The 25,854-nt window shown below is 45.3% G+C and overlaps 1 protein-coding gene across 1 annotated transcript in view; it reads right to left on the reverse strand.

Moving 5' to 3' along the window:
* The window catches only part of LOC147668321 (maestro heat-like repeat-containing protein family member 1), a 48,948-nt gene that overhangs the window by 17,394 nt on the left and 5,700 nt on the right, over positions 1–25,854 (reverse strand). The window contains exons 4-10 of the mRNA XM_086948599.1: positions 20,885–20,992; positions 19,559–19,679; positions 17,505–17,545; positions 17,074–17,215; positions 16,118–16,170; positions 14,686–14,793; positions 86–205 (exon numbers count right to left, since the gene is read on the reverse strand). Of these exons, the coding sequence (XP_086804725.1) occupies positions 86–205; positions 14,686–14,793; positions 16,118–16,170; positions 17,074–17,215; positions 17,505–17,545; positions 19,559–19,679; positions 20,885–20,992 (693 nt within the window). The remainder of the gene's footprint in view (positions 1–85; positions 206–14,685; positions 14,794–16,117; positions 16,171–17,073; positions 17,216–17,504; positions 17,546–19,558; positions 19,680–20,884; positions 20,993–25,854) is intronic.

Raw genomic sequence — 25,854 nt, forward strand, 5'->3', positions numbered from 1 at the left:
CAGTTCCTTAAGACTCCATGTGCTTGTTCTGGTCATACAGGGTCAAATTTTACCTAAGGGGAATAGAAATACACTTGATACTTACTGCATGGTGAGGAGTTGTAATAAACTTAGTAGAATTGAACATCTTTCGAAGGTAACGTAAGATCAGCTCAGTATCATCGCATGCGGCGAGGCACTTCCCGAGGCACCGGAAAATAAAACCCTAATATGGGAGTAAATTAAAGACAGTCTGAGTTAAGAATGAAAAGAAACTCCTGCCCACTCTATGAGAGTAATTCTTATAGAGGAGTATTCATCTTTGATTCACTCTACACATGTCTTCAAATCACACTATGAAACAACTCTTAATGAGTTGAGCGAAATGTTTGTTATGTTATGTCATGTTATATCTTCTGGACATTGTAGAGATTTGGATATGGCCATGAATATGACTCAAAACAATGAAGAGGGAGGACTGGGAGCCAGTAAAGGTCCAGTACCTAAGTGGAGAAGCGTGGCTCAGTGGTTAGAGGCGGCAGACCCGGAAGCTGGGATTGGCCGTGGACCAGGGTTCGATTCCCCGCCTCGGCGGGTCTCGGGCTCAAAAACTCCACGGAGTCGACAATTCTCGCTCCGGTGCCTACTCGACTCACGGGGTCACACTCTGCGACTCTGGGCAATAGCTTGCTTAATCTCCACTACGGCCCCTCGCGGCGGGATGCCTGGCTTTCACCATGTGGATACCTGGCCGAGATATCTCACAGGGGAATACCAGGACGGGTTCCCTAAGCAAGCGCCTTGGGACCCCTGGGTTAAAGTGCGCTATATAAATCGAAACACATTTACATTTACCTATGCTCCGAAACTGCTAATCCAAAAAGCAGTTGAGGTACTGTTCCTTTCAGGAAGCAAAGAAGAAAGAAAGGCTGACAAAGAAGGGAGAATCCCTTTGATTATATCTTGGTGCCATCACACATCCATGAAGATGTACTATATCATCATAGGATGTGCTCCTCATAGGGCTGGTGCTGCAGTGCCCCACGAAGGGTCGCTTTAGCAAAGACCTTTTTAGGTTTGCTATCTGATGACATGTGCCAGTGTGATGGCATTTTGAATGTGTGGGGTGGAGTGAATGGGTATAGTGAAATCAAGGGAGACTAAAACAGTCTAAGAGATACCACGCAGGACTTTAATGTGATGGTTCCCTCTGCAAGATTGAAAAACGTAATTTGGTAGGGGCTATTACAGGGGCGTGATGTATCCAAGTAGCCTAAATCTGTAAGTGTGGTCAGGTCAACATGTTTTGCGCATGATGGTCCAAAAAGGATCCAAAGTGCTTCTTCAGAACCTAAATGGGGGGGTAACCCTACCCCATACCTACACTGCAGTGTAGGTATTGTCCTAGAAAAAAACTTCTTTTTCAAAAATTTTAAAATTGATCATCCAACCTAGAAACTAAATTAGAAAATAAAGAAGACACACTGTAAACAAATTTGTTTCATGTATGGCAAGTAACTCATGTAGTCCTGTTAAACTTTTCAGAAGGGAGCAATGGTGTATTTTCTGCCTCTCCATGAACAGCAAAGGTCTGAATGATGAAATCCCTTGGTGCAAGGTGTAATTCCCATGTCAGTCTCCTGCTAAATCAGATACTCCCTTACAATGGATTTATTGACATGCCGTCATACAGGGGATCTGATCTACCATTTCACCATTGAGACCATGTAACATACCTGCTTTAGAGTCTCATATACCACAAAAAGCAGTGCTTATGATAAGTGTGAGAAGTTGGCCTGGTATATAATGCTCACTAATTCTAGTGATCACTTTGTACCATGCCAAGCAACCCTTATGATGATGGTTGTAATTCAACCTTGTAGACCAGTTATCCTAGTGGTAACGTGGACAAAGCAGTCTTAGGCTAAACTCTGAAAGGCATGTGAAGCCAGCTGTTATACCATACACAACCCCCTTGAATACCAAATGAAAGGGACACCACACAGATATATATTGAAAATATATATTGATTTATTAACTATAAAATCCCCTGGACTCTTTATGAGCACAGAAGCACAAGCGTTAAATCACAAGACAGTTTAAAATACACAAAAGTTGCACAATATGGATGAGCCCTAGGGGCCACCTAAACCATATACTAAGAAAGTGGTATAAGAGATACCAGGAGGAAAGTGAAGAGGCCTAGGGCCTTGGGAATCGCTGGAGCTATTCGAGACTGGAGTTAACTAAGTCGGGAAAGGCCCACGGGACTCGGGTGCAGTGTTCAAAGTGCACGCACTTCTCAATACAAAGTCTATGGTGCGTAAAAAGCACAAAGTTAGAAAGTTAGGAACCTTCCGAGTGACCTACGGAGCTGAAACTTAAAACACAGGCCCTTGGGATGTGTACCAGTGCAGGAGCACCGGCGGAGCTGAGTTACCTCACCCACAGGAAGCGGGTGCACAGGGTCGAAGATGTGTCGGGTTTCGTCACGCTGGTCGATGGTGCTTGGAGCTGAAGATGCTGCAGGCGGCTCGATGAGAAGAGTTCCGGTGGATCCAAGGGTGGATCTGAAGAGTTGAAGACCTGAAAGCAGAGGGGACAGTGTTCAAAGTCACTAGCCAGTGACTACCGTGGAACCAGAGTGGAACCAGGCGATGTCGGGTGCAAACAGGCGTTGTCGGGTAGCTTCTTTCTGCAGCCACGTGGATACCCGGGGTCGAGGACGTCCGGGAGTCGGTCACGAGCTGTCCCACGTAGGCTTCTCGCTGTTGGCGGTGTCGGCGACCTGATCGGAGCAAACAGGCCTTGGCAAATGCAAGCCACGCAGGAGTTGAAAGATGCTGTTCACTCGGACCAGCAAGGTCAGAGCGAGGGCTCCTTTTCACAGGAGCTTGGGTAGGTCTGGAGCAACCAGACCTGCTGTTTAAATCTTCGGGTTCGTCGCCAAGATGGCCGCTGGCCGCGTGGCTAGTGGCCGGGATGGCGCGTCGAGTGGCACAATGCAAAAGGGCCCCACGCAGATCGTGGAGATGCTGGAGGGCTGATCTTTGGTGCAAGGGCTGCTCGGTGGTGGGGGTTCTCAATCCCCAAAGCACAACGTCGAGGATGCCTCAGAAGCTGCGCAGTCAGCTTTTCGAGTGTCTTTCAAGAGGTCCGGTCCCACGTCACTCGGTGCCTCCACGGGTCCCTTCTTCGCAGGGACTGTGGATCGGGCTCTGAGAGGTCTGGGAGTCTGGTTCTTGTCGGGCTCTGGGCTCGGTCTCCGGCGGGAGGCGGCGGCAAAGCAGACGTCGAGTCGCTGGTTGGTACCTGTGTTCACAGGGTGGTCACTCCTTGGCCACAAGGGAGATTCTTCTTCAGTCTTCTGTGCAGCAGAATGTCGAAGTCCAGTCTTCTTCTTAGTTTTAAGTTGATTTCGGGATGATCTGCTGTGCAATGGCACTGCTCCCCCTCTTATTCCCAAACTGGGGGTGGATCACCTACTAGGTCCCTCCTCTGGGAGGAACCAGGAAGGGGGGCGGTTACACCCCCTTTCCTTTGTCCAGCTCCGCGCCAGGACTGGGGCTGGAAGGCCCCAGAACCGGTTTGGACTGGCCTATGCACGGGGACACCTTGTGTGCCCCGGGCATGTCTGATTCTTTTCAGCCCTGTCCTACCTAATACACAAAATCCTGTCTGGGGTGGTGCTCGCACCTCCCAAGGCAGGAAACCCTTTGTCCAGGCCACCATCTGCCGAGTTTCGGTCAGCAGCAGGAGGCCAGACTTGTGTCTGTGGTGGCAGCGTCCATTTTGTGAAGCTGAGGCTCTGTTTAACTTTAACCGGGGTTAAGGCTACACACATGTCGTGTCCCTCTAGAAGGGTGGAATGCTATCCCCGTCGCCAGAATTGGCGAGGGGATAGTATTCCAATTCGTATGACACCTTACTCGACATGTTTTGATAAAGCCAAACCAAAGATAGCATTTAACCGCGAGGATTATAATGCACTTAAGAGTATATGGTATGGCAATATCCCGGAACGGCTTAGGGAGTTGTTCCCGACAGCTGCAGACAGGCTCAGCTCATGCCAGAGCACCATCTCACATATTTCCAAGCACTCTGCCTCCAGGATTGATGAGGCCTTCCATAGGAGTGGCTGATAGGAACATATGTGTCCAGTTTAGGGTTAGGCACAGACATACTGTACCTAAGTAAGAGGTGGTTACACCGACTTACCCCAGCTGAGTGATCAGCCAGTTGTGTCAAATATGGAGGCCAGGCCAGGGGTGGCATAATACATGCTGCAGCCCCTGGTAGGCCTTGGATACACCTATGCCCTGGGCACCTAGGGTGCACTAATACAGGGGCTCATAAGGTGAACCAGTTCCAATTCGTAATGCACCTAAAGTGCATTGGCATCAATTTAGAGAGAGAACAGCAGGCTGTGGGTCTGATTAGCAGGCCCACAGCCACATTAAGTCAGAAACCAGTGAAGCAAAAAGCAAAAATTTGGGGTGACCATAGGATAGCAGACCCTACTCTCCTACATAACCCCCCCCCAAACGCAGGGACATTAGACTAACCTTGACCAGTTGTGTCTTCATGTTCTAAGTGGAAGTACCTGGAGAGACCATCTGCGTTGCCATGGTCAGTCCCTGGGCGGTGCTCCACTGTAAAGTCCATCCCCTGTAGGGAAATGGACCACCTGAGTAGTTTGGGGTTTTCACCCTTCATCTGATTAAGCCATAGGAGGGGCTTATGGTCGGTCTGAATCTTGAAGTGAGTGCCAAATAAGTATGGTCTCAACTTCTTCAGGGCCCACACCACAGCAAAGGCCTCCCTCTCTATAGCTGACCAACGTTTCTCTCTGGGGGTCAGCCTTCTGCTAATGAAAGCAATGGGCTGGTCCTGGCCTTCTACATTAAGCTGTGAAAGCACTGCTCCCACTCCCAACTCAGAAGCATCTGTTTGGACAATGAACTCTCTTGAGTAGTCAGGACTCTTCAGGATAGGTGCAGAGCACATGGCCTTCTTCAGGTCATCAACTGCCTTTTGACAGATTTCTGTCCACTGAACCTTTTTGGGCATCTTCTTGGATGTCAGATCATTAAGAGGAGTCACAATGGACCCATAGTTCTTAACAAACTTCCTGTAGTACCCAGTCAGGCCCAAGAAAGCTCTGACCTGAGTCTGGGTAGTTGGAGGGGACCAGTCCTTGATGGTCTGGATCTTACTCTCCAGTGGTTGAACTTGGCCTCCACCTACAAGGTGGCCCAGGTATACAACCTTGCTCTGCCCTATCTGGCACTTTGTTGCCTTGATAGTGAGGCCTGCCTTCTGCAGAGCCTCAAGCACTTCCTTCAGGTGGATCAGGTGATCCTCCCAGGTGGAGCTAAAGACAGCAATATCGTCCAGATAAGCTGCACAAAAGTCATCCAACCCAGTGAGGACTTGGTTCACCAACCTTTGGAAGGTGGCAGGTGCATTTTTCAAACCAAAGGGCATCACCACAAACTGATAATGCCCACTAGGGGTAGAAAATGCTGTCTTGGCTTTAGACTCCTCAGCTAACCTGATTTGCCAGTAGCCAGCTGTTAAGTCAAATGTGCTCAAATATTTGGCAGAAGCCAACTTGTCAATGAGCTCATCTGCCCTTGGAATAGGGTGTGCATCTGTCCTGGTGACAGCATTGAGTCCTCTGTAATCCACACAGAACCTCATCTCTCTCTTGCCATCTTTGGTGTGAGGTTTGGGGACCAGAACCACTGGGCTAGCCCAGGGGCTCTCTGAAGGCTCAATGACACCTAATTCCAGCATCTTTTGCACCTCAGTCTTTATACAGTCCCTGACGTGGTCAGGTTGCCTGTAAATTTTGCTCTTTACAGGAAGACTGTCACCAGTGTCCACCACATGTGTACACCAGTTAGTCTGACTGGGTGTCAAGGAGAACATATGCCTGTATGCCTGTAGAACTTGTCTGCAGTCATGTTGCTGATGTTCAGTGAGGCTGCCACCTAAGGCCACACCATCAACTGAGCCATCCTCAGGGTTCTGAGTGAGCAGGTCTGGGAGAGGGTCACTCTCTTCCTCCTGTCCCTCATCTGTAGCCATGAGCAAGCCCATGTCTGCCCTGCTGACATATGCCTTTAATCTGTTCACATGGAGCACCCTGTGGGGGCTCCTGGGAGTTCCTAGGTCCACCAAGTAGGTAACCTCTCCCTTCTTTTCCAGAATTGTATGGGGTCCAGACCATTTGTCTTGGAGTGCTGCTGGGGCCACTGGCTCCAACACCCATACCTTCTGTCCAGGCTGAAACTCAACAAGGACAGCCTTTTGGTCATGCCAAGCTTTTTGTAATTCTTGGCTAGCCTCAAGGTTTTTGGATGCCTTTTCCATGTACTCTGCCATCCTGGAGCGGAGACCAAGTACATAGTCCACTATGTCCTGTTTAGGCTTTTTGAGAGGTAACTCCCATCCTTCCTTCACAAGACACAGGGGTCCTCTTACAGGGTGCCCAAACAACAATTCAAAGGGGCTGAAGCCAACCCCCTTTTGAGGGACCTCTCTGTAAGCGAACAAAAGGCAGGGCAGAAGGATGTCCCATCTTCGCCTGAGCTTTTCAGGTAATCCTTTAATCATGCCCTTTAGGGTCTTGTTAAATCTCTCAACAAGCCCATTGCATTGTGGGTGATAAGGAGTGGTGAACTTGTAGTTTACACCACATTCCTTCCACATAGCTGTCAAATATCCAGACATGAAGTTGGTACCTCTATCTGATATTACCTCCTTAGGAAACCCCACTCTGGAGAAAACTCCAAGTAAGGCCCTGGCCACAACAGGAGCTGTTGTGGTCCTAAGGGGAATTGCCTCTGGGTACCTGGTGGCATGATCCACTACCACCAGTATGAATCTGTGCCCAGATGCTGTAGGGGGATCCATTGGACCAACAATATCAATCCCCACTCTCTCAAAGGGAACCCCCACCACAGGTAGTGGTATCAGGGGGGCCTTTGTTGTTCCACCTGCTTTACCACTGGCTTGGCAGGTTTCACAGGAGCGACAAAACTCCTTGGTGTCTTCAGACATGTGAGGCCAGTGAAAGTGAGGGACAAGCCTGTCCCAAGTCTTGTTCTGGCCTAGGTGTCCTGCTAAAGGAATATCATGGGCCAAGGTGAGTAGGAAGCCCCTAAATTGCAGAGGTATAACCAACCTCCTGGTAGCACCAGGCTTGGGGTCTCTAGCCTCTGAATAAAGGAGTCCATCGTCCCAATATACTTTATGGGCACCTTGAGCATTCCCAGCAGCCTCAGCAGCAGCCTGCTGTCTGAGGGGTTCAAGAGAAGGACAGGTTAACTGAGCCTGCCCCAAGTCTGCCCTAGAAGGTCCCCCTGTCCCCAGAAACTCAACCTGATCAGGTTCAAGTTCTTCAGGGACAGTTCCTTCAGGGGTCTCAAGATCAGTTTCCTGTGAAGCCTGATCCTCACTTGTAGGCAGTTGGGAAGGCGCAGCCTTAACCCTCCTGTTCTTCTTCTTGGGAGGTACTTGGTCCATTGTTCCAGGATCCAGGGCCTGAGGTTCAGAGAGGCACTTTTTGGCCTGTGACCTGGTCACAGCAAGGACATGTGATGATATCCCTAACATCTCTGCATGAGTCCTGTACTCAACTTCTGACCATAGAGAGTTCTCCAGGTCATTGCCCAACAAACATTCTACTGGGAGATCAGCACTAACCACAACTTTCTTTAGGCCAGTTACCCCTCCCCAGGAAAAGTTAACAAGTGCCACACTATGTGTAGTAGTGACATTGCTGGCATTGGTCACCAGGTAATCATCGCCTGGCATGTATTGTCCAGGGTCCACAAAGTTAGGTGTCACCATAGTGACACTGGCACATGTGTCCCTGTAAGCTTGAGCCACTTTGTTGTTAATCAAAGGTGTCTGTCTGTATTTGCCCAGGTTACTGGGACTTATGTCAGGGGTCAAATCTATGTCCCCTTCACAAACCAGAACAGCCTGTGTAAGGGTTCTGACTAGGTCAGAATCTCCTTCAGTTCCCAAAGTGATTCCCACTAAACCCTTGGCTTGAGGACCAGCACTGCTAACTGTACTAGTGGGTGCAGGTGCCTTAGGGGCTGCAGTGCTGGGGGCTCCACCCTTTTTACACTCACTTGTCCAGTGAGAGGTGTTTTTACAAGTTTTACACCAGGGTTTCTTCTGACCTTCTTTCTTCTTCTTCTTGGAAGTTTGGGACCCACCCTCTGTCTCAGTTTGGGGCCCTGTTGAAGACTTCTGGTCTTTAGCTTTCTGCTCCCCACCCTTCTGGTCTGTTTTCTTCTGGTCACCACCCTGGTTCTGGTTCTGGTTCTTTTGCTTAACTCTGGTTCTTACCCATTTATCTGCCCTCTTTCCCAATTCTTGGGGAGAGGTCAAATCTGAGTCAACCAAATGTTGATGCAACTGCTGGTTCTGACAATTATTTAAAATTTGTTCTCTCATCAGCAAATTGTACAATCCTTCATAGTCTGTAACCTTGCTTCCCAGCAACCATCCCTCCAGAGCCTTAGTGGCACACTCAACAAATTCAGACCAGTCCTGAGTCTGTGTCTTCTGGGTATCTCTGAACATTAACCTGTACTGTTCAGTGGTTAAGCCTAACCCATCAATCAGAGCACTCTTCAGGACCAGGTAGTTTCTAGAATCCCCATCACTAACTGTGAGGAGTCTGTCTCGGCCTCTACCTTCAAAGGAGAGCCACAAGATTGCTGCCCACTGCTCCTGAGGGATCTGCTGTACTCTGCAGGCTCTCTCCATTGCAGTAATCCATTTATGGATATCATCCCCAGCTTTGTAGGGGGGCACAATCTTACTCAGGTTTCTATTATCAAAAGACCTGTCTTTATCCTTGTGGATATTGCTGCCACCAGTGGGTTCTATTACCCCACTCTCTCTAGGCTGTCTTGCTCTAGCAAGTTTCTCCTTAGCCAGGGCAACCTCTAACTCTTGCCTCTGGATCCTAAGCTCAGCCTCTCTCATCTTGGCCTCATGTTCCCTTCTCTGAGGGCTAGTCATCTCCTTTCTGGGGTGACCATGAGAGCCTCTAGAGACATGGGAGGTATTGGATTCACCTGAGTGATGCCTCCTCCTCCTATGGCCCTGGTTAAGTCCACCTGGGGGTCTGAATGGGTTGTTACCTGATTCATTCCCAAGTTGACTTAAGTTAGCCTGGTTCAGTCTACTGACCAGCACCTGACTATCTCTGTCATCATCTGACTCACTGCTTTCCACCTCCTCCTCCTCTTCTTCTTCCTCTTCCTCTACATCTACTTGAGGAGCTCCAGTGGTGGAGGCTTCCTCATCTACTAGGATGATAGGGGCAGGGGTGTCTACAGTGTCATCCTCTGAAGGATGGCCTCCTTCAGCATCCCCTGTGGGGTTTGCCTTAGAGGGCTTTAGAGTCTCAGACTGGTCTAAGAGCTCTCTTAGGTGGTCTGTAGTAGGGGAAGGCCCTGTCTTCAGACCCCTTAAGACACAAAGCTGTCTTAATTCCTTAAAGGAAAAAATAGCAAATTTGGATGGTGCCCTTGGAGGGTCACTCTCAACAGGAGTAAGTCCACTGGACCCCTCTGCTCCAGACATTGCTCTAGTGTGGGTGGATGTGTTGCAATCTACCTACACTGGTGTTTACCTACTAAACCTATCTAGTAGTTGTAGCTAGGGTGTGCTACTCCCTTTGCTCTACAACAACTAAGTTCAGTAGAACTTAAGTATACTAGTCTTGTTTTATATGTACCTAGCAGGTACCTGTATGATCTTTCAAATGATAATCTCAAAGATTGTAATGGTAAAACAACAGCAAGCTCAGATCCCAATCCGCTGCTCACCAATGTGAGAAGTTGGCCTGGTATATAATGCTCACTAATTCTAGTGATCACTTTGTACCATGCCAAGCAACCCTTATGATGATGGTTGTAATTCAACCTTGTAGACCAGTTATCCTAGTGGTAACGTGGACAAAGCAGTCTTAGGCTAAACTCTGAAAGGCATGTGAAGCCAGCTGTTATACCATACACAACCCCCTTGAATACCAAATGAAAGGGACACCACACAGATATATATTGAAAATATATATTGATTTATTAACTATAAAATCCCCTGGACTCTTTATGAGCACAGAAGCACAAGCGTTAAATCACAAGACAGTTTAAAATACACAAAAGTTGCACAATATGGATGAGCCCTAGGGGCCACCTAAACCATATACTAAGAAAGTGGTATAAGAGATACCAGGAGGAAAGTGAAGAGGCCTAGGGCCTTGGGAATCGCTGGAGCTATTCGAGACTGGAGTTAACTAAGTCGGGAAAGGCCCACGGGACTCGGGTGCAGTGTTCAAAGTGCACGCACTTCTCAATACAAAGTCTATGGTGCGTAAAAAGCACAAAGTTAGAAAGTTAGGAACCTTCCGAGTGACCTACGGAGCTGAAACTTAAAACACAGGCCCTTGGGATGTGTACCAGTGCAGGAGCACCGGCAGAGCTGAGTTACCTCAACCACAGGAAGCGGGTGCACAGGGTCGAAGATGTGTCGGGTTTCGTCACGCTGGTCGATGGTGCTTGGAGCTGAAGATGCTGCAGGCGGCTCGATGAGAAGAGTTCCGGTGGATCCAAGGGTGGATCTGAAGAGTTGAAGACCTGAAAGCAGAGGGGACAGTGTTCAAAGTCACTAGCCAGTGACTACCGTGGAACCAGAGTGGAACCAGGCGATGTCGGGTGCAAACAGGCGTTGTCGGGTAGCTTCTTTCTGCAGCCACGTGGATACCCGGGGTCGAGGACGTCCGGGAGTCGGTCATGAGCTGTCCCACGTAGGCTTCTCGCTGTTGGCGGTGTCGGCGACCTGATCGGAGCAAACAGGCCTTGGCAAATGCAAGCCACGCAGGAGTTGAAAGATGCTGTTCACTCGGACCAGCAAGGTCAGAGCGAGGGCTCCTTTTCACAGGAGCTTGGGTAGGTCTGGAGCAACCAGACCTGCTGTTTAAATCTTCGGGTTCGTCGCCAAGATGGCCGCTGGCCGCGTGGCTAGTGGCCGGGATGGCGCGTCGAGTGGCACAATGCAAAAGGGCCCCACGCAGATCGTGGAGATGCTGGAGGGCTGATCTTTGGTGCAAGGGCTGCTCGGTGGTGGGGGTTCTCAATCCCCAAAGCACAACGTCGAGGATGCCTCAGAAGCTGCGCAGTCAGCTTTTCGAGTGTCTTTCAAGAGGTCCGGTCCCACGTCACTCGGTGCCTCCACGGGTCCCTTCTTCGCAGGGACTGTGGATCGGGCTCTGAGAGGTCTGGGAGTCTGGTTCTTGTCGGGCTCTGGGCTCGGTCTCCGGCGGGAGGCGGTGGCAAAGCAGACGTCGAGTCGCTGGTTGGTACCTGTGTTCACAGGGTGGTCACTCCTTGGCCACAAGGGAGATTCTTCTTCAGTCTTCTGTGCAGCAGAATGTCGAAGTCCAGTCTTCTTCTTAGTTTTAAGTTGATTTCGGGATGATCTGCTGTGCAATGGCACTGCTCCCCCTCTTATTCCCAAACTGGGGGTGGATCACCTACTAGGTCCCTCCTCTGGGAGGAACCAGGAAGGGGGGCGGTTACACCCCCTTTCCTTTGTCCAGCTCCGCGCCAGGACTGGGGCTGGAAGGCCCCAGAACCGGTTTGGACTGGCCTATGCACGGGGACACCTTGTGTGCCCCGGGCATGTCTGATTCTTTTCAGCCCTGTCCTACCTAATACACAAAATCCTGCCTGGGGTGGTGCTCGCACCTCCCAAGGCAGGAAACCCTTTGTCCAGGCCACCATCTGCCGAGTTTCGGTCAGCAGCAGGAGGCCAGACTTGTGTCTGTGGTGGCAGCGTCCATTTTGTGAAGCTGAGGCTCTGTTTAACTTTAACCGGGGTTAAGGCTACACACATGTCGTGTCCCTCTAGAAGGGTGGAATGCTATCCCCGTCGCCAGAATTGGCGAGGGGATAGTATTCCAATTCGTATGACACCTTACTCGACATGTTTTGATAAAGCCAAACCAAAGATAGCATTTAACCGCGAGGATTATAATGCACTTAAGAGTATATGGTATGGCAATATCCCGGAACGGCTTAGGGAGTTGTTCCCGACAGCTGCAGACAGGCTCAGCTCATGCCAGAGCACCATCTCACATATTTCCAAGCACTCTGCCTCCAGGATTGATGAGGCCTTCCATAGGAGTGGCTGATAGGAACATATGTGTCCAGTTTAGGGTTAGGCACAGACATACTGTACCTAAGTAAGAGGTGGTTACACCGACTTACCCCAGCTGAGTGATCAGCCAGTTGTGTCAAATATGGAGGCCAGGCCAGGGGTGGCATAATACATGCTGCAGCCCCTGGTAGGCCTTGGATACACCTATGCCCTGGGCACCTAGGGTGCACTAATACAGGGGCTCATAAGGTGAACCAGTTCCAATTCGTAATGCACCTAAAGTGCATTGGCATCAATTTAGAGAGAGAACAGCAGGCTGTGGGTCTGATTAGCAGGCCCACAGCCACATTAAGTCAGAAACCAGTGAAGCAAAAAGCAAAAATTTGGGGTGACCATAGGATAGCAGACCCTACTCTCCTACAATAAGCCTTTTGCGACTTGCCATGGGTATCTTCTTCATTACTACAAATGTTTCTGTGGAAACAATGAGGTGGTACCCTTCATAAGAAAACATTTAACTGTGTTAGTCTACTGTTTTAGACGCCGTTTTACTAATATAATTGATGACTTAGGGCCAGCCAACATTTAACCGCACCACAGACTCCAGGATGGCCACCACTGAAGGATGATACTTCTGTTACACCAGCACATGAGGGTCTCACTCCTATGACTTCTAGCACACCCCTACTCTTCTCTCTTATCCTCATTAGCCATTTGCCCAACAGTGCTCTCCAAGCATGCAAATCCATTGGCAGCAGACCACTTAGCCGCCCTTGTTACTTATTAAATGTGACCGCCCATATTTACAACATGAACATAGACACCAATATGCCTAGAATAATCCATGAGGGATGGCAAGCACTTATGTGCACCTGACTTGCTTCCCGTCACTATATATGCGTGAGCACTTAGGTGCCCCATACATTTCTCTTACCATCACCTTCCATTAAGAAAACCTTCAACTGTCTTAGTTTACTGCTTAGATGCCACCTTTCAAAAACCATGGTTGACTTTGGGTCGGCCAGCATTTCAGCACTACACAGTCTGAGATGGCCGCCAATGAGGGATGATACCTCTGTTACACCAGCACGTGAGGGGCTTGCTCCTACTGGCTCAAGTTTACCCCTCCTCTCCTCATTGGCCATTTGGTCATCACTTCTTCCCGCAAATGCACACACCACACCTGTAAAAATCACTCCAATTACCTGCACCTTAAAGCAGAGGAGAATAGACTCTTGTGCTTTTGAACTATGGGGCATAATACATTGTATCAAAGTGTAAGACCCTGCACTCACACCTGAAGACAACCAATCACTCATGAAGCGATGTGTAACACCACCAGAGATTGGTTTTATGTTGTCTGTTCCACGTATGTCCACTTGCTTTATCTGTTATATTGTAAGTACAAGTGTGTTTTTCACATTTTTCACATTGTGGTGACTGATCAGCACCAATATTAGCATGAACATTTGTACCTTTGGAGACAATGTGATACAGTGAGCTGGAAAAGCGATTCCAGTGAATCATTGGACCATATATACAAAACATTTGCTTACTGTGTGTTTTTTTTATATTCTCATTTATTTTCTAGATTGGATGATCAATTTTTAACTTGTTGAACCGGGTATTTTCTTTTGAGGGAATACCTATACTGGATGTCACGCCTTAGGTGTGGGAAAGGGTTATCCACCCGTTTTTTTAGGTACTGAAGAAGCATTGTGGATCCTTTTTAGGCCATTGGGCGTGAAACATAGCGACCTGCCCACACTTTAGGCTACTTGGGTACATCACCCTACTAAATTATGTTTTTTAATCCTTGCAAGGGACCCATCACATTAAGGTCCAGTTTGGTATCTCTTAGATAGTTTTAGTCTCCCTTCCCTTCACTTTAGACTTTCACTCCACCCCTCACATTCAAAATGCCCTCACACAGACACTTTTCATCAGACAGCAAAAATAAAAAGATCCCCGCTAAAGCGACTCTTTGTGGGGCCCATAGAGCATTACAGTGATGGCCTTACAAGGAGCACGCCCACTATGAAGCATGACATCCTCATTGATGTGTGAGGGCACCAAGAAATAATCCTTAGGGTTCCGCCTTCTTGTCTGCCTTTCTTTCATCCTTGCTTTTCAATAGGAACAATAGCTCCACTGATTTTTGCATGAATATGACCTTACATCCACTGAATGGGGAGTGGCTCTAATGAAGAATACCTATTGGCTAAAGAAGATCCATTAGGGCAAGGAGTATAGCCCTGGTATGTGGTGTCTCCTAACGAGCCAGGTGGAGAGGAATTACCTCATGGTGTTTATCTCCATCTGACTCTAAGAAGGTTGGCTTTTCCAGGGAGTTGGAGAACCATACCTGATTTTCCCGACTGACTAATTCCAGTGCTGTGCACCCATAGTATACAAGTGTAGTTTACCAATCACAGTGCGATTGGAATACAAAGTTATATCCTTCTCTGACTTTGTATTAAACTGCCTTTCCAAATGACCCTTGAGAGCACTAACCTCCTCATTCTCATGATTGGCAAAACTGTCAATTTGTGCGGTGAGTTCTTCCATAAAAAAGGCATGCCATTTTCTGTATGGTGCTTGCTTCAGGATAGTCCCCAGGAACTAAAAAGAAAACAGTGAGAGACTTTAATGCAGTAATATAAACATTAATGCATTATCCACAGCTGATGTTTGCAGTGACTTTGAGAAGATATGGGAAAACAAACTTCAGCTGACAACAACCTCAGTAATGATGAAATAATGTGTGGACAGAAGAACCAGAGAACACATAGAGCAGCACGTAAATAGTGTGGTGTGAAATCAGTGGTCAGAAGAAATAGGATGCCTTTACAGTGGCAGTGATTTACACAGAAACATACGCACCAAAAGCATGCTACCTGCAAATTATTGTGAAAAGAGTTACAGTGCAGCCATCCAGACAGAAAACACATGGGGATTTTGCAGCTATATCATATACTTAGGAGCAGAATGCAAACCTCTAGGGGCTGATTTACAAGCCCCTTGAGCCACTTTTAACATGGGAAAAGTGGGAAAAGTGACGCAAAAGGGGCGGACATGGTTGTAAATCTGCTCCATATACTCTTAGATCACCAGAGTTAGGGCTGAATGAAAATTTAGTGTTAATAAGGGTGAAGACTGAACACAAGGAAAAGAAAATTACCTCACAGGAGCACAATAAAAGCAAAGTGAAGTGTGATGACCTGGCAAAGAATACACTGTTACAAGGGAACCAAGTAGGAGTGCGACAACCAAGGATTGAATAGAGACAGTTATAACCTGGCCATTACAAGGTTACACTAGAACAGTGACAGAGTAACAATTCAGATGAATATGGGGAGCACTGATCACATGCCAAACTGATTGCAGAATATAAACATTCTGATGATGTGAAAAGCAGTTGGCAGACCCGGAAGAGTGATATTGTGACAATCCAGGGAAAGAAGAATGTTGTGCTAGTGTGACTATCCTGGGGACAAAATGAGTCAGAGGACCTGATTTCCAACACGGGGCTACATTTCTAACCCTGTGTAAAAACAGTCAGATTGATTTAATGCAATAATCACTGCAGTGCCTGTAATTTATGTAGGTAAAACATGGAGATAAAATCTGATACATACAGGACTACCTGCAGTAAGCACGTAATTCCAAGGTTCTGAATGTGAATATGGCCAATGAGGTTTTAAATGGTTCTGGTAAATATTGCATTCTAGGAAAAAGTTGTGTACCGAGATTGGCTTCTCCCTCACCGTGCCCATTCACAATCCAGAGAAACAATAGGCATATGGTGAACATATTACAACCACATAGCAGAACAGCACTATGATGGGATGAATTTAATATCTGCATTAATTCACTCTAAATGAGTGAATATGAAAGACAATGCGTTAAGAGCCATGTGTGACATTCATTAGCAATTAATCCTTACTGAAACAAGCGCGCATTTCCACTGTTCCAAGTCAAAGTTTCTTTCAGTTGCAGCTGAAATAGCAGTTGGGAAAAAAGAAAATACGTAAGTAAAAGTGAACAGCAGGCAACATTTCAAATGCCATGGGCTTAAATACCAAGCACTAGCAGAAGTAGAGTCACACAATTCAAAGTGTGCAAAATCTGGCTGTTGGCTCAGCCTGTCCTGGGATTTGAATTCAATGTCATCAGTTGTTCATGTGCCCTTGATGTCACTCTTACATCCTTATATCTGGTTGTAATTTTAGGTTTATATATTTTGGTTTCCTTTCTTATATAACCGAAAGGCTGCCACATCACTTGTTTGCAGAAGATCTATTTTTACAGAGCTTTAGCCTGAATGCATTTGGCTGTCAGATGCAGCCTTGATCACATAGGGGATGGCCGTCGTGGTTCAGAGATAAAAAGTGCATACCTGCTCTAAAATTACATACATATAGAAAAATACTCCTTTATTATAACCAAGACCAAAATGATTATAACATTTCATAGTTCGACCTCCTCATCTGTTGACCTATTGTTTCATATCATTCACATTCTCTTCTGCCCTCCACAGCATTCATCATGGGCCAAATCAGCCTTAAGCTAACTTCACTGTAAGTGATGGCATTCTGCTTTTTCAATCAATCAATCAATACACTTGTAGAGCGCACTACTCACCCGTGAGGGTCACAAGGAGCACATCCACAAAGTATTTTTCTTTAGTTCCAGTGACTACTAAGGGAATGTGGGCTTTTTGAGTACCTGGCATCTCCTCCCACAGTAAAGGCTTACAAAAACTGTGAAAAAAACAAGCGTGGACAAAGCCTAAAAACTAGCAGCCAACACCAGGCTTAATAGCTTTGTCAATGCTTGTTTGAAATACCATTAATGCTTGTTTAAATTGGGTGCTCAATGGCTTGTGCTTTGGGAACTCACCTTCCAAATATGTTATCAATGGGGGGATCTTCATTCTGATGAGCCTCGCTAAAAACGGGTAGTTTGCAGGAATCAGGCGTTCGAGAAGAGCCAAGACAGCGGTTCCCTTTTCGATATCCCAGCGAGGATGTGAAGAAATGACCTGAAAACCCACAACAAAGAATTCAGCAAGAGAATACTCACTGGTCTTTAAAGCATCTGGAAATGCTACCTTGTTTTCTATACAGTACTTAATACCTCATTTTGGCTGTTTCTGTGTGATATAAATAGTATGTCTTACTGATAACCAATTGACTAGAAATAAAACCATCAAGTTCAAAAGGATAAAAGCCGAGTTGAATGCAAACTCTCCATGGGCAGGTTGCATAGAAATGCCAGCAAAGAACTTGAGGAGAGGGATCTGTTGGAATATGGTGGGGGTGGATACTCACAAGCAATCTTATGAAGAGGCTGTGTATTGGAATTCCTTTAGCTGTTTAGATACAAAAGAAAGAAGACATGTCATACGCAGTCCATAAAATACTGAGCAACACTTGCCAAAGGAAGACATGTGGCTGACAAACACACTTAAGACACTCAGTAGTATCTGCAAAGAAGAGGATGGAGTGATGGGTGGTATTTCAATAAGGCACTAGAGGTCATGAGGATGCTTTAATGTCCCTGCAGATACTGACAAAGACACCCCCACCACAGAGGGTGCTGCTAGTAGTATACAGTACCTCAATGGTCTGTGCTACAATGCTCCACCTCCCTACCCCAACAATTGCTGTCAAGGATGACAGCCGCAGAAGATGCTACCTAAGCTGTCATGCAATGGTCCTGCTTCAGCTGTCATTGAGTGACAGAAGACTACAGTGGGATAAGAGAGGATGCAACAAGAGCCGTGGACACGCCCTACATATTGAATGGACCATGCTAAAGAGGAGTCATTCTGCGACAGCGGATATCCCAACAGAAAGAGGACACCAAAACAAGTTCTTGCATAACCATTTTCTAATAATGTTAACCACCTGGGGAGCAGGCTATAATGAATACATAATTGCCTGTTCTGTTCTGCTTAGGACCCTTTACATGAGTGACAAAGAAATAGACTAAGATACCATCTGCCCAGGTTACTTGTACTTTATCAACATATTCATTGGAAAGTTGAGTGGGGACTGCTAATTGGAGCTCTGGAAATGTAGTTTTCAATTACAGGTTCTCACCACATGATGCAAATCTACTTCTTGACCTTGGAGTCAGTCCAAATAATTATTAGTAGGCCTCCTTGTCTATCAGGTCCATATGTCAAGTGAGAGCCAATAACTAGCAATTTAGTCTGGATCTGAAGTCCAAAATAATGTACCAGAAACATTGGAGAGACAAATATCATAACCAAAAGTAACTCCATAGAGAAATAAAATACATCCATTTTGCGGCTGACTAAAGTAAAAGCGTATAAATAGGTACCATACCCAGAAAGGTCTGATCACCATACCAGAGATAGGTAACTCCATGGAGAGCAAGAATACTCCAAGGTTTGAAGAGGACCATTAGAGGCCTGAGAAGTCTCACAGAGTGTGGAAACCTGAGACAGTCAGCACATTGCATTTAAGTGGCGTGAAAATAATAATAACCAGATGAAGTGCTGAAACCAACAGAAAGTAACTTTATGGCTGACAAACTACAATAAGTATATAGAGAACAAGGTGGCGGACATGGCTATATGCTAATTAGTCTGACCCTGTGCCTCATGGGAACAGTCCAGCCCAAACTGCCAAGCCATGCCTTCCCTGGTCCGGAAACAAACTTCCGAGGACCGGTTTCTGGCATTCCAGCCGTCTTCAGCCCGGCTTGATTGAATCCAGTGGCAAAGTGAGCAAGGGACTCACGTCTGAGCATACCCTGCCACACTTTTGACCGCCACAGGACACCTTACACTTTTTCTTCTTATGTAAATATTTTCCCCACCCCAGGAGATTGATTCTTAGGCTCCTTTTAAAAGCCATGAAATTTAGACAAGCCTGGGTTGTAGTAATGCATTTGCAGCTTTTGCCTAACAACCATACCCTTTTTGTTGCCACAAATTTCCTGAGGGATTCTTTTAGATCAAGAAGCTCAAGATGCGACTGACGTCAGCTTGGACCATGCAAATTTGCACAGTATCTCTTTTAATGTAATGAAGTTCTTCTTATAGTTATATTTTATATGTTTTTGAATCTTTTATGGATGTGACTACTTCCGAATGAAGATTTATTATTATATAGAAAGCAGCAACATCAACACGGATACATATATCACTAAAGTGAGAGCAAACACTGTTATTGAAAGAATGACACCCACATACTATAGTAAATTAACCAAACTCCTGAGCTAATGGACTGGTTCTTCACCTCATGCCAGATCATTACTAAATATGAGGGAATCTGGGGAGAGGAGGAGGAAGCATTAACCACCTTCAATGGTAGATCCCACGGCATCAATGAGTAGGATGTTTAAGACTCACCACATTCCTTAAAGTTGATGCTTGCTTTCTTATCTACAACAAGTACCATCTGGCACAGTGCTGGCACAGATGAAGTATAGCCCTCTTCCAGCATGTAGAGCAAAATCTCTTTCCAAAAGTCCTGCAAGAAAGAGTGGTGAACGTGTTATTTGTATCATTAGCATTTAATAAGGCTTTATTCCCACAGATAAACAATCATGGCTGGTGGGAGGGTTTTTGGCATTTTATTTAGTTCATAGGGCATTTTGCAAGCTCCCATATCCAAGAGATGGGGCTATATTTGATTCATCCCCTTGCTGATACAATTCCTCGCTGATGGGGTCCAAGGCAGATGCCTAGTATTACACTGATGTAGCACTAACCGTGTTTAATGCTACAATCTGGGATTCTGCATCCAATCAAAATGAACCCATTATGTGCAGAGAATGTGTGAAACATGTTACTTTCCAAAAACCCTACAAGTGAGCTGAAGTTTGCAAATTAGCTCATTATCTGTTGGAATCTTCATAGAATCATCTTTAGGAATGTGCCAGAATACGAAAAGCAATGGCTGGGAATGAACAACCATGTTGATATGAAATATTGGTGCCTGATGTATCATGGGACAGGTAGCAAATAGGAGATGCAAATTGAGAAGCAAAGTTATGCAATATAACCGGTGTACCATTAAGTCTCATTTCAGTCTATTTAGAAGAAGCTGCAAACCCTTCTGCCTCATTCTAATGAATGAGGTAGGATTCAATTGGTGCTCTTGTACAAATGCTCCAAACCCTGGGAAGTTCTGCATGGGACAGCAGACCTCCATTCCTCCATCAGAGGACACAACTTTTACATCGTATCTCTAACCACTGTGTGCATTAACAATGTGATCCAACTCACTAATGCATCTTTACAATGTATTCCTTTACCACACAGGTAGTTGCGATGCCTCGCCTAAAGGAAAGCGTTGTTGGACTAATTTTGGACTTTAAGGCCAACACTTTCCCTACTGTTGCACATAATGGAGTTGGAATAGTACATTTTACTATTCCAAAGTCCAGCGCTTTCCCTAAGGCAATTCATTGTAACGACTTCTCTGGTAAAGGAATGCGTTTCAAACATGCAATCGTGGTTCAGAACACGTTGTTAAGGCAGGTGTGATAAATGCCTGCATGGTTCCAACATACAACCCTGCAGCAGAGGGAGCTTTACAAAAATGTGCTTGTATTTGAGCCGGAGGATAATGAAGATCACCCGGGAATTTAGGAGTCTTTGGACATTCTGCAAGTTATATTTTCTATACACCTAGTTAAATAACCCACCTTGTTTCACATCCCCCTCGCTTACCTCATCAGTATTTCTATGGTGTAATGCAATTGTATTGAGGAGCTGAGAGATTTGGATGAGGATGGTCTCTTCCTCAACATCAGATTCATCATCCAGGTGACTAGCGATCTGTGGAAATGTGGAAAAGAAAGCAAAGTAAAATACGATGTATTTGCACATAATTTTAATTGTATTTTCTCTCCTTATGGAGGGACAAGAGATTTGAGAGTTAAAACATCACAACTTTCTAATCAAAGTTGTCAAGCACAAAGAGAACCTCTTGACAAATCCAAATGTGAAAGCAAAACTACTAGCCTCAAACATGTAAATAGAAATGTACAAATGCGATTATGCTCTCATGCTCCGCTCTGTTGAGTATAAAAGTACCCAGCCATTAGGCGTGGGAGGGTATAGCATTCATATACTGTCAAAATACCGGTGGACTCACTTATAATATATAAGGTTCTGATACATGGGACACTACCCCTGAGAAATTGCGCCTCTGGCACCACACAGTAGTATCTCGTGCTCACCACACAGATTTGCCCTTCCCCTATGACTTGATGAGGAAGTATGTGATACCTTATGGGACTTAATACACTCAATAAAGACTAAAGAATACCAGGAACCACGTTTATGGTAGGCAGTTTTGATATAAAATACTGATTTGAAGTATGTTCATGCTACTTTGCGCTGGATTTGGTGGTTTGCCATGTTAGGCATTTAAACTGTAAAGTGGGGTATGCAACAGAAAATAACCCACTAGATAATGCACTGTCAGTGAAAAGCCCAGCTTATCAGTGCAGTAGCTGAATGCCCATGTGCCTTCCCCAATCACCCCAGAAATAGCCCAGTTAGCCTTGGTAAAGTCTAAGGGGCAGTTGGATCTCATAGGCTGGATTGTGTGGTTGGCCTCTGTACTGCCTGTGAGCACTGCTGTTGAGCCAGTCCCATTCCCAAAGTGTCTGAGCATTTTATTTCTTTGCGCTTAAGCCAGTCAACATGTGCATCAGGTTAACTAAGATGGGATCTAGGTGTACAAGCATCATTCTTACAGTGCGATGCAACACAAGGACAGGCATCTGAATTGTCCCCAGCATCAGACCTTGTTAGAATAAAATTGTTTTTGCTGTTTTGATTATGCACTTATTCATGTAAAAATTTGCATTTGCGGCACCATTTTATCTTTGGCCACCATTTTGAATCATGACCAAAACTGACCCTTGCCTTTCCAAAAAATGGCTTTTCATAGGTTTTGTTTTTTTAAGGTTGGGCCTTGCTTAACTGTCAGTCAACATGAGCTTTATTCGACAGATGTCACAAAAGCAATTCACATAAAAACGATTTTTCAAGTTATAAAAAAAATACAATAAATTGAAAATTTCAATAAAAAGAGATAATCAAACACATTAAAAGAGCATATACTATATGTTGATAGACAAAATTAATGCTACTAATTGATAGATAGTTTAAAAAAGTGTCCAAGCATTAAAATATAGCATATTATTATTATTATCGGTAGGAGACTTCATTTACAGAGGTACAAAAGGAGCCTAGATCTAATTGTCCACATCCATCTCAAAAACGTTTCCACTGATACTGCGCACTGGACTGATGGATCAGAACACAATATTCTCATTGCTACACTTAACAAGTGAGTACCCATGTTCCTACAAATGGGTGTCAGCCAGGCTTTGCGGGGAGCAGCGTACGCCGGACAGACAAACAGCACATGCGCGTATGATTCTTCAGTGTCAGTGCAGTTTAGACATTTGTCATCGGCCGCAGTGGACCATGCAGCTGTAAAGGACTTCAAAGGTAAGCAGCCTGCTCTAAACTGAAAACACAGTTTGCGATCTAGCGGCTTAGTACTAATTACGTCACAGTAAAACATGGATTTGGTTTAATTTGTTAGAACTTCCCTGTTAGAGAGGTGGCATCGCTCATTCTATTTGCTTCTTGCACCATCGGTTCCCAGTACTTTTGCTTAATTAAATGTTTTGGTGGGAACCCAGTAGCACTAGGATCATCCCACAGTGATGGCATACCCATGCTAATTAGTAATGATCTGATGTTGCATAGCCAGCCAATCTTGTGGAAGTGATCTGCCTCCATTATATCTTTAAGACCGTCTGCAAAGATGGCCAATTCTGGGGTACGCCAGATTCTATGCCAGAAGAGAATAGGGCACAGCCTTGCAAGGTCTACTATGGCTTTTCTGCCTAAATCATAGGGGTACTTTGATGTAGGCTTGTTATCCCACTCAGGAACTTATTCTCGGAGAAAGCTAGAGGATGCATTTTCTCTAAGCCCCATAATATAGATGTGCAGTGCCGGGGTAAAGGGGCTTAGTCAGTGATGTCTTATGTTCCTTTTTTTCATGGCTCCGGCCAACTGCATGTGCTTTAAGGCCATGGTGTCAATATGCGGCCTCCAGCTAAGTCGTTTATGCAGGGTGATGCCTAGATAAGTAATGCATTAACCTGATCCACGCATTGCCCATCCATTACCCCCCATTAAATGACCTATGTGGTTTAAAGGTCATGAACTTTTATTTGAACTATTGACTGTTAGGCCAGGCAATAAGCAAAATTCTTCAAAATGCAACAGCGAATGCTGTAGCCCACTCAGTGTTTTAGACAGTATAAGCATATCGTCCGCAAACATTATTATGGGACTTTTTGTGCCTGCTAAAACTGGAGCATCTGTGGAAAAGGAAGCTAAAAAGCTAATAATACCATTAATAAGGAGTGAGAATAACGTAGGTGCTAAAACGCAACCCTGACGTACTCCCATCATTACCGGGAACTGGTCAGTCTTTTTTCCTGGCGCCCCCCAACAAATGTGGTCATAGTTGTATTCTTGGAGGCGCACAAATAGGAAAAGTAGGTCGGGGGCAAGCCGAGTTCCTGCAGTACCCTCCACAGTTTGGGCCGTGATATCAAGTCAAAAGCAGACTTAAGATCAACAAAGGCTGCATAAAGGCTTCCTTTTCCAAGTGTTACTGTCCACCGATAAATTTTAATTAATCGGAATACTTTATAAATAGTGCTCATATTAGCCCAGAAGAGGACTCAAAATGTCATTATCATCAATACAGGTTTTAATTTTTGCCAAGATAAGTTGAGCTACGACTTTCTGGATTGAGTTTAACAGGCTTATTTGCCTGTAGTTCCCGGGTAAGGATGTATCTCCTTTTTTTATAAATCGGGATGATTTCCGCCCCTCTCCAGGTATCCGGGATCAGAGCTCCATGAGCAATTGCATTTGCTAAAAACATTATGTTTTAATTCCATTGTCTTTATCCTGGAGAAAAATATCTGCAGGGACCTTGACTATGCCTGGCGCTCTCCCAATGGTAACAGTGCTCAGCGCCATTGTCACATCAGCTAAGTTGAAGACAGTATCCGATGATTTAAAATAAACCCAAGAAGGGTCATAATCAATTTTATTATTAGATGCATATTGATCTGAAAAAACTTAACCTACAGAGCAGGCTCCACATGATTTTGCAGTGATTACATGTGCTTCCTGCACCCCATTTTATCAGGCTCCAAAAGTGGTGCATGTTCCTCTCCTTACAAGCTTCAATAAGGTCCCGCCATCTTTCACAGTGATCAAAAAGGACATGGTACGTTTGCTGTTCTGGAGGGATTGGGGAGAGCATAAGCAACTGTGGCCTACTCTCACAGGGACACTGACAAAGCTAAGTGTCCTGCAGCCTTCAGGCACCATGCCACCTCCCATTGCCCATGCTTTCACACCATCACCTGCAGCCCCACAAACACTGGTGAAGGGCACTGATCCAAAACTCATTCCTGTCCCCTAGTCAGATGACAGGTGTTTCTACAGCGACTAGAGATATGATCAAAGTGTAAGCGTCCATAGGACTTGAGAAGGTCCAAGAAAAGAGAAGAGGCAGAAGACGTGCCCAATACAAAATCACTCATTGAATCTGTGGAGGAAGAGGAGGGCAAATAATTAGAATGAGAATAACTAAAGGATATTATTGGACCCTTTTCTGATGTGCGTTGTTCACAATATTGAACAATTTTTCACACCACAAGAGCTTGATGAAAGCCATCAAAGGATCAGAAGGGCCACAGTCCTACTCAAACCAGTGGCAATGACTCTTATTTGGGGACACTGACTGCACTTGTGTTTGACATCAAAACTCGGACCCCACAATAGTAAGGGTACACTGTGTTAATCGTTTCGCAATAATTGAAAAACCATGGATAGGGTATACTTTGGCTGTCTTAGTTTTAAACCTATAATAACTGATAAACCCTCACCAGTTTAAACTTATAAACACTGAAAAAACACCTGCGTACTACTAATTAAATGCCACTCAAAGAAAGGAAAAGGAGAGTGAAAGAGTCATTTTTTCCTGAGGGGGCCTATACAATATAACTTTGTTATATAAGGTGGCAGCAAGAAAGACTGGGCTAACATTATTCTGCTTGAGTTTTGCTGTTGAGGGATGTCACTGAAATAATGTTTTTTCTTCCTTTTGCTTTTTGAAGTTTTGTGGTCTTTGGTCTAAAGATGCAGAGTTTAGAAGCATGTTTTAGGTTGTGTTTAATAATTTGATAAACTGTAGAGAATCAGGAAATATCAAAATCATATTTGATATTTTGGCTGTGTTTGATTCTGTAACTGATAGGTAAAATGGCTGGTTTCATACAAATCTGTCCCAAAATGTGCCATCACATTTATCCACAGAGAATGGGTAAAAGCCCTTGATAGATCAGCCCCAAGTTTCTAGTGAGTCAGTATTGATAGTAGGTGAATTGACAACACCACAGGCTTTAAACATTCAATGCAATGTATAATGACAAGTATATGTGAAAAAAGTGCTATCGCCAAGCATCTGGGATAGTGGTGAAAACATGACAGGATGAAACATGGATCGCAGTGTCACTCGGTATGCCGCTGCAAAATGTTTCTTTCTAAATTCAACACAGATTGGAGTGATTTTGATTGTACTT

Source organism: Lissotriton vulgaris, unplaced genomic scaffold (genome assembly GCF_964263255.1).
Source record: "Lissotriton vulgaris unplaced genomic scaffold, aLisVul1.2 SCAFFOLD_555, whole genome shotgun sequence".
Classification (NCBI taxonomy): Eukaryota; Metazoa; Chordata; class Amphibia; order Caudata; family Salamandridae; genus Lissotriton; species Lissotriton vulgaris.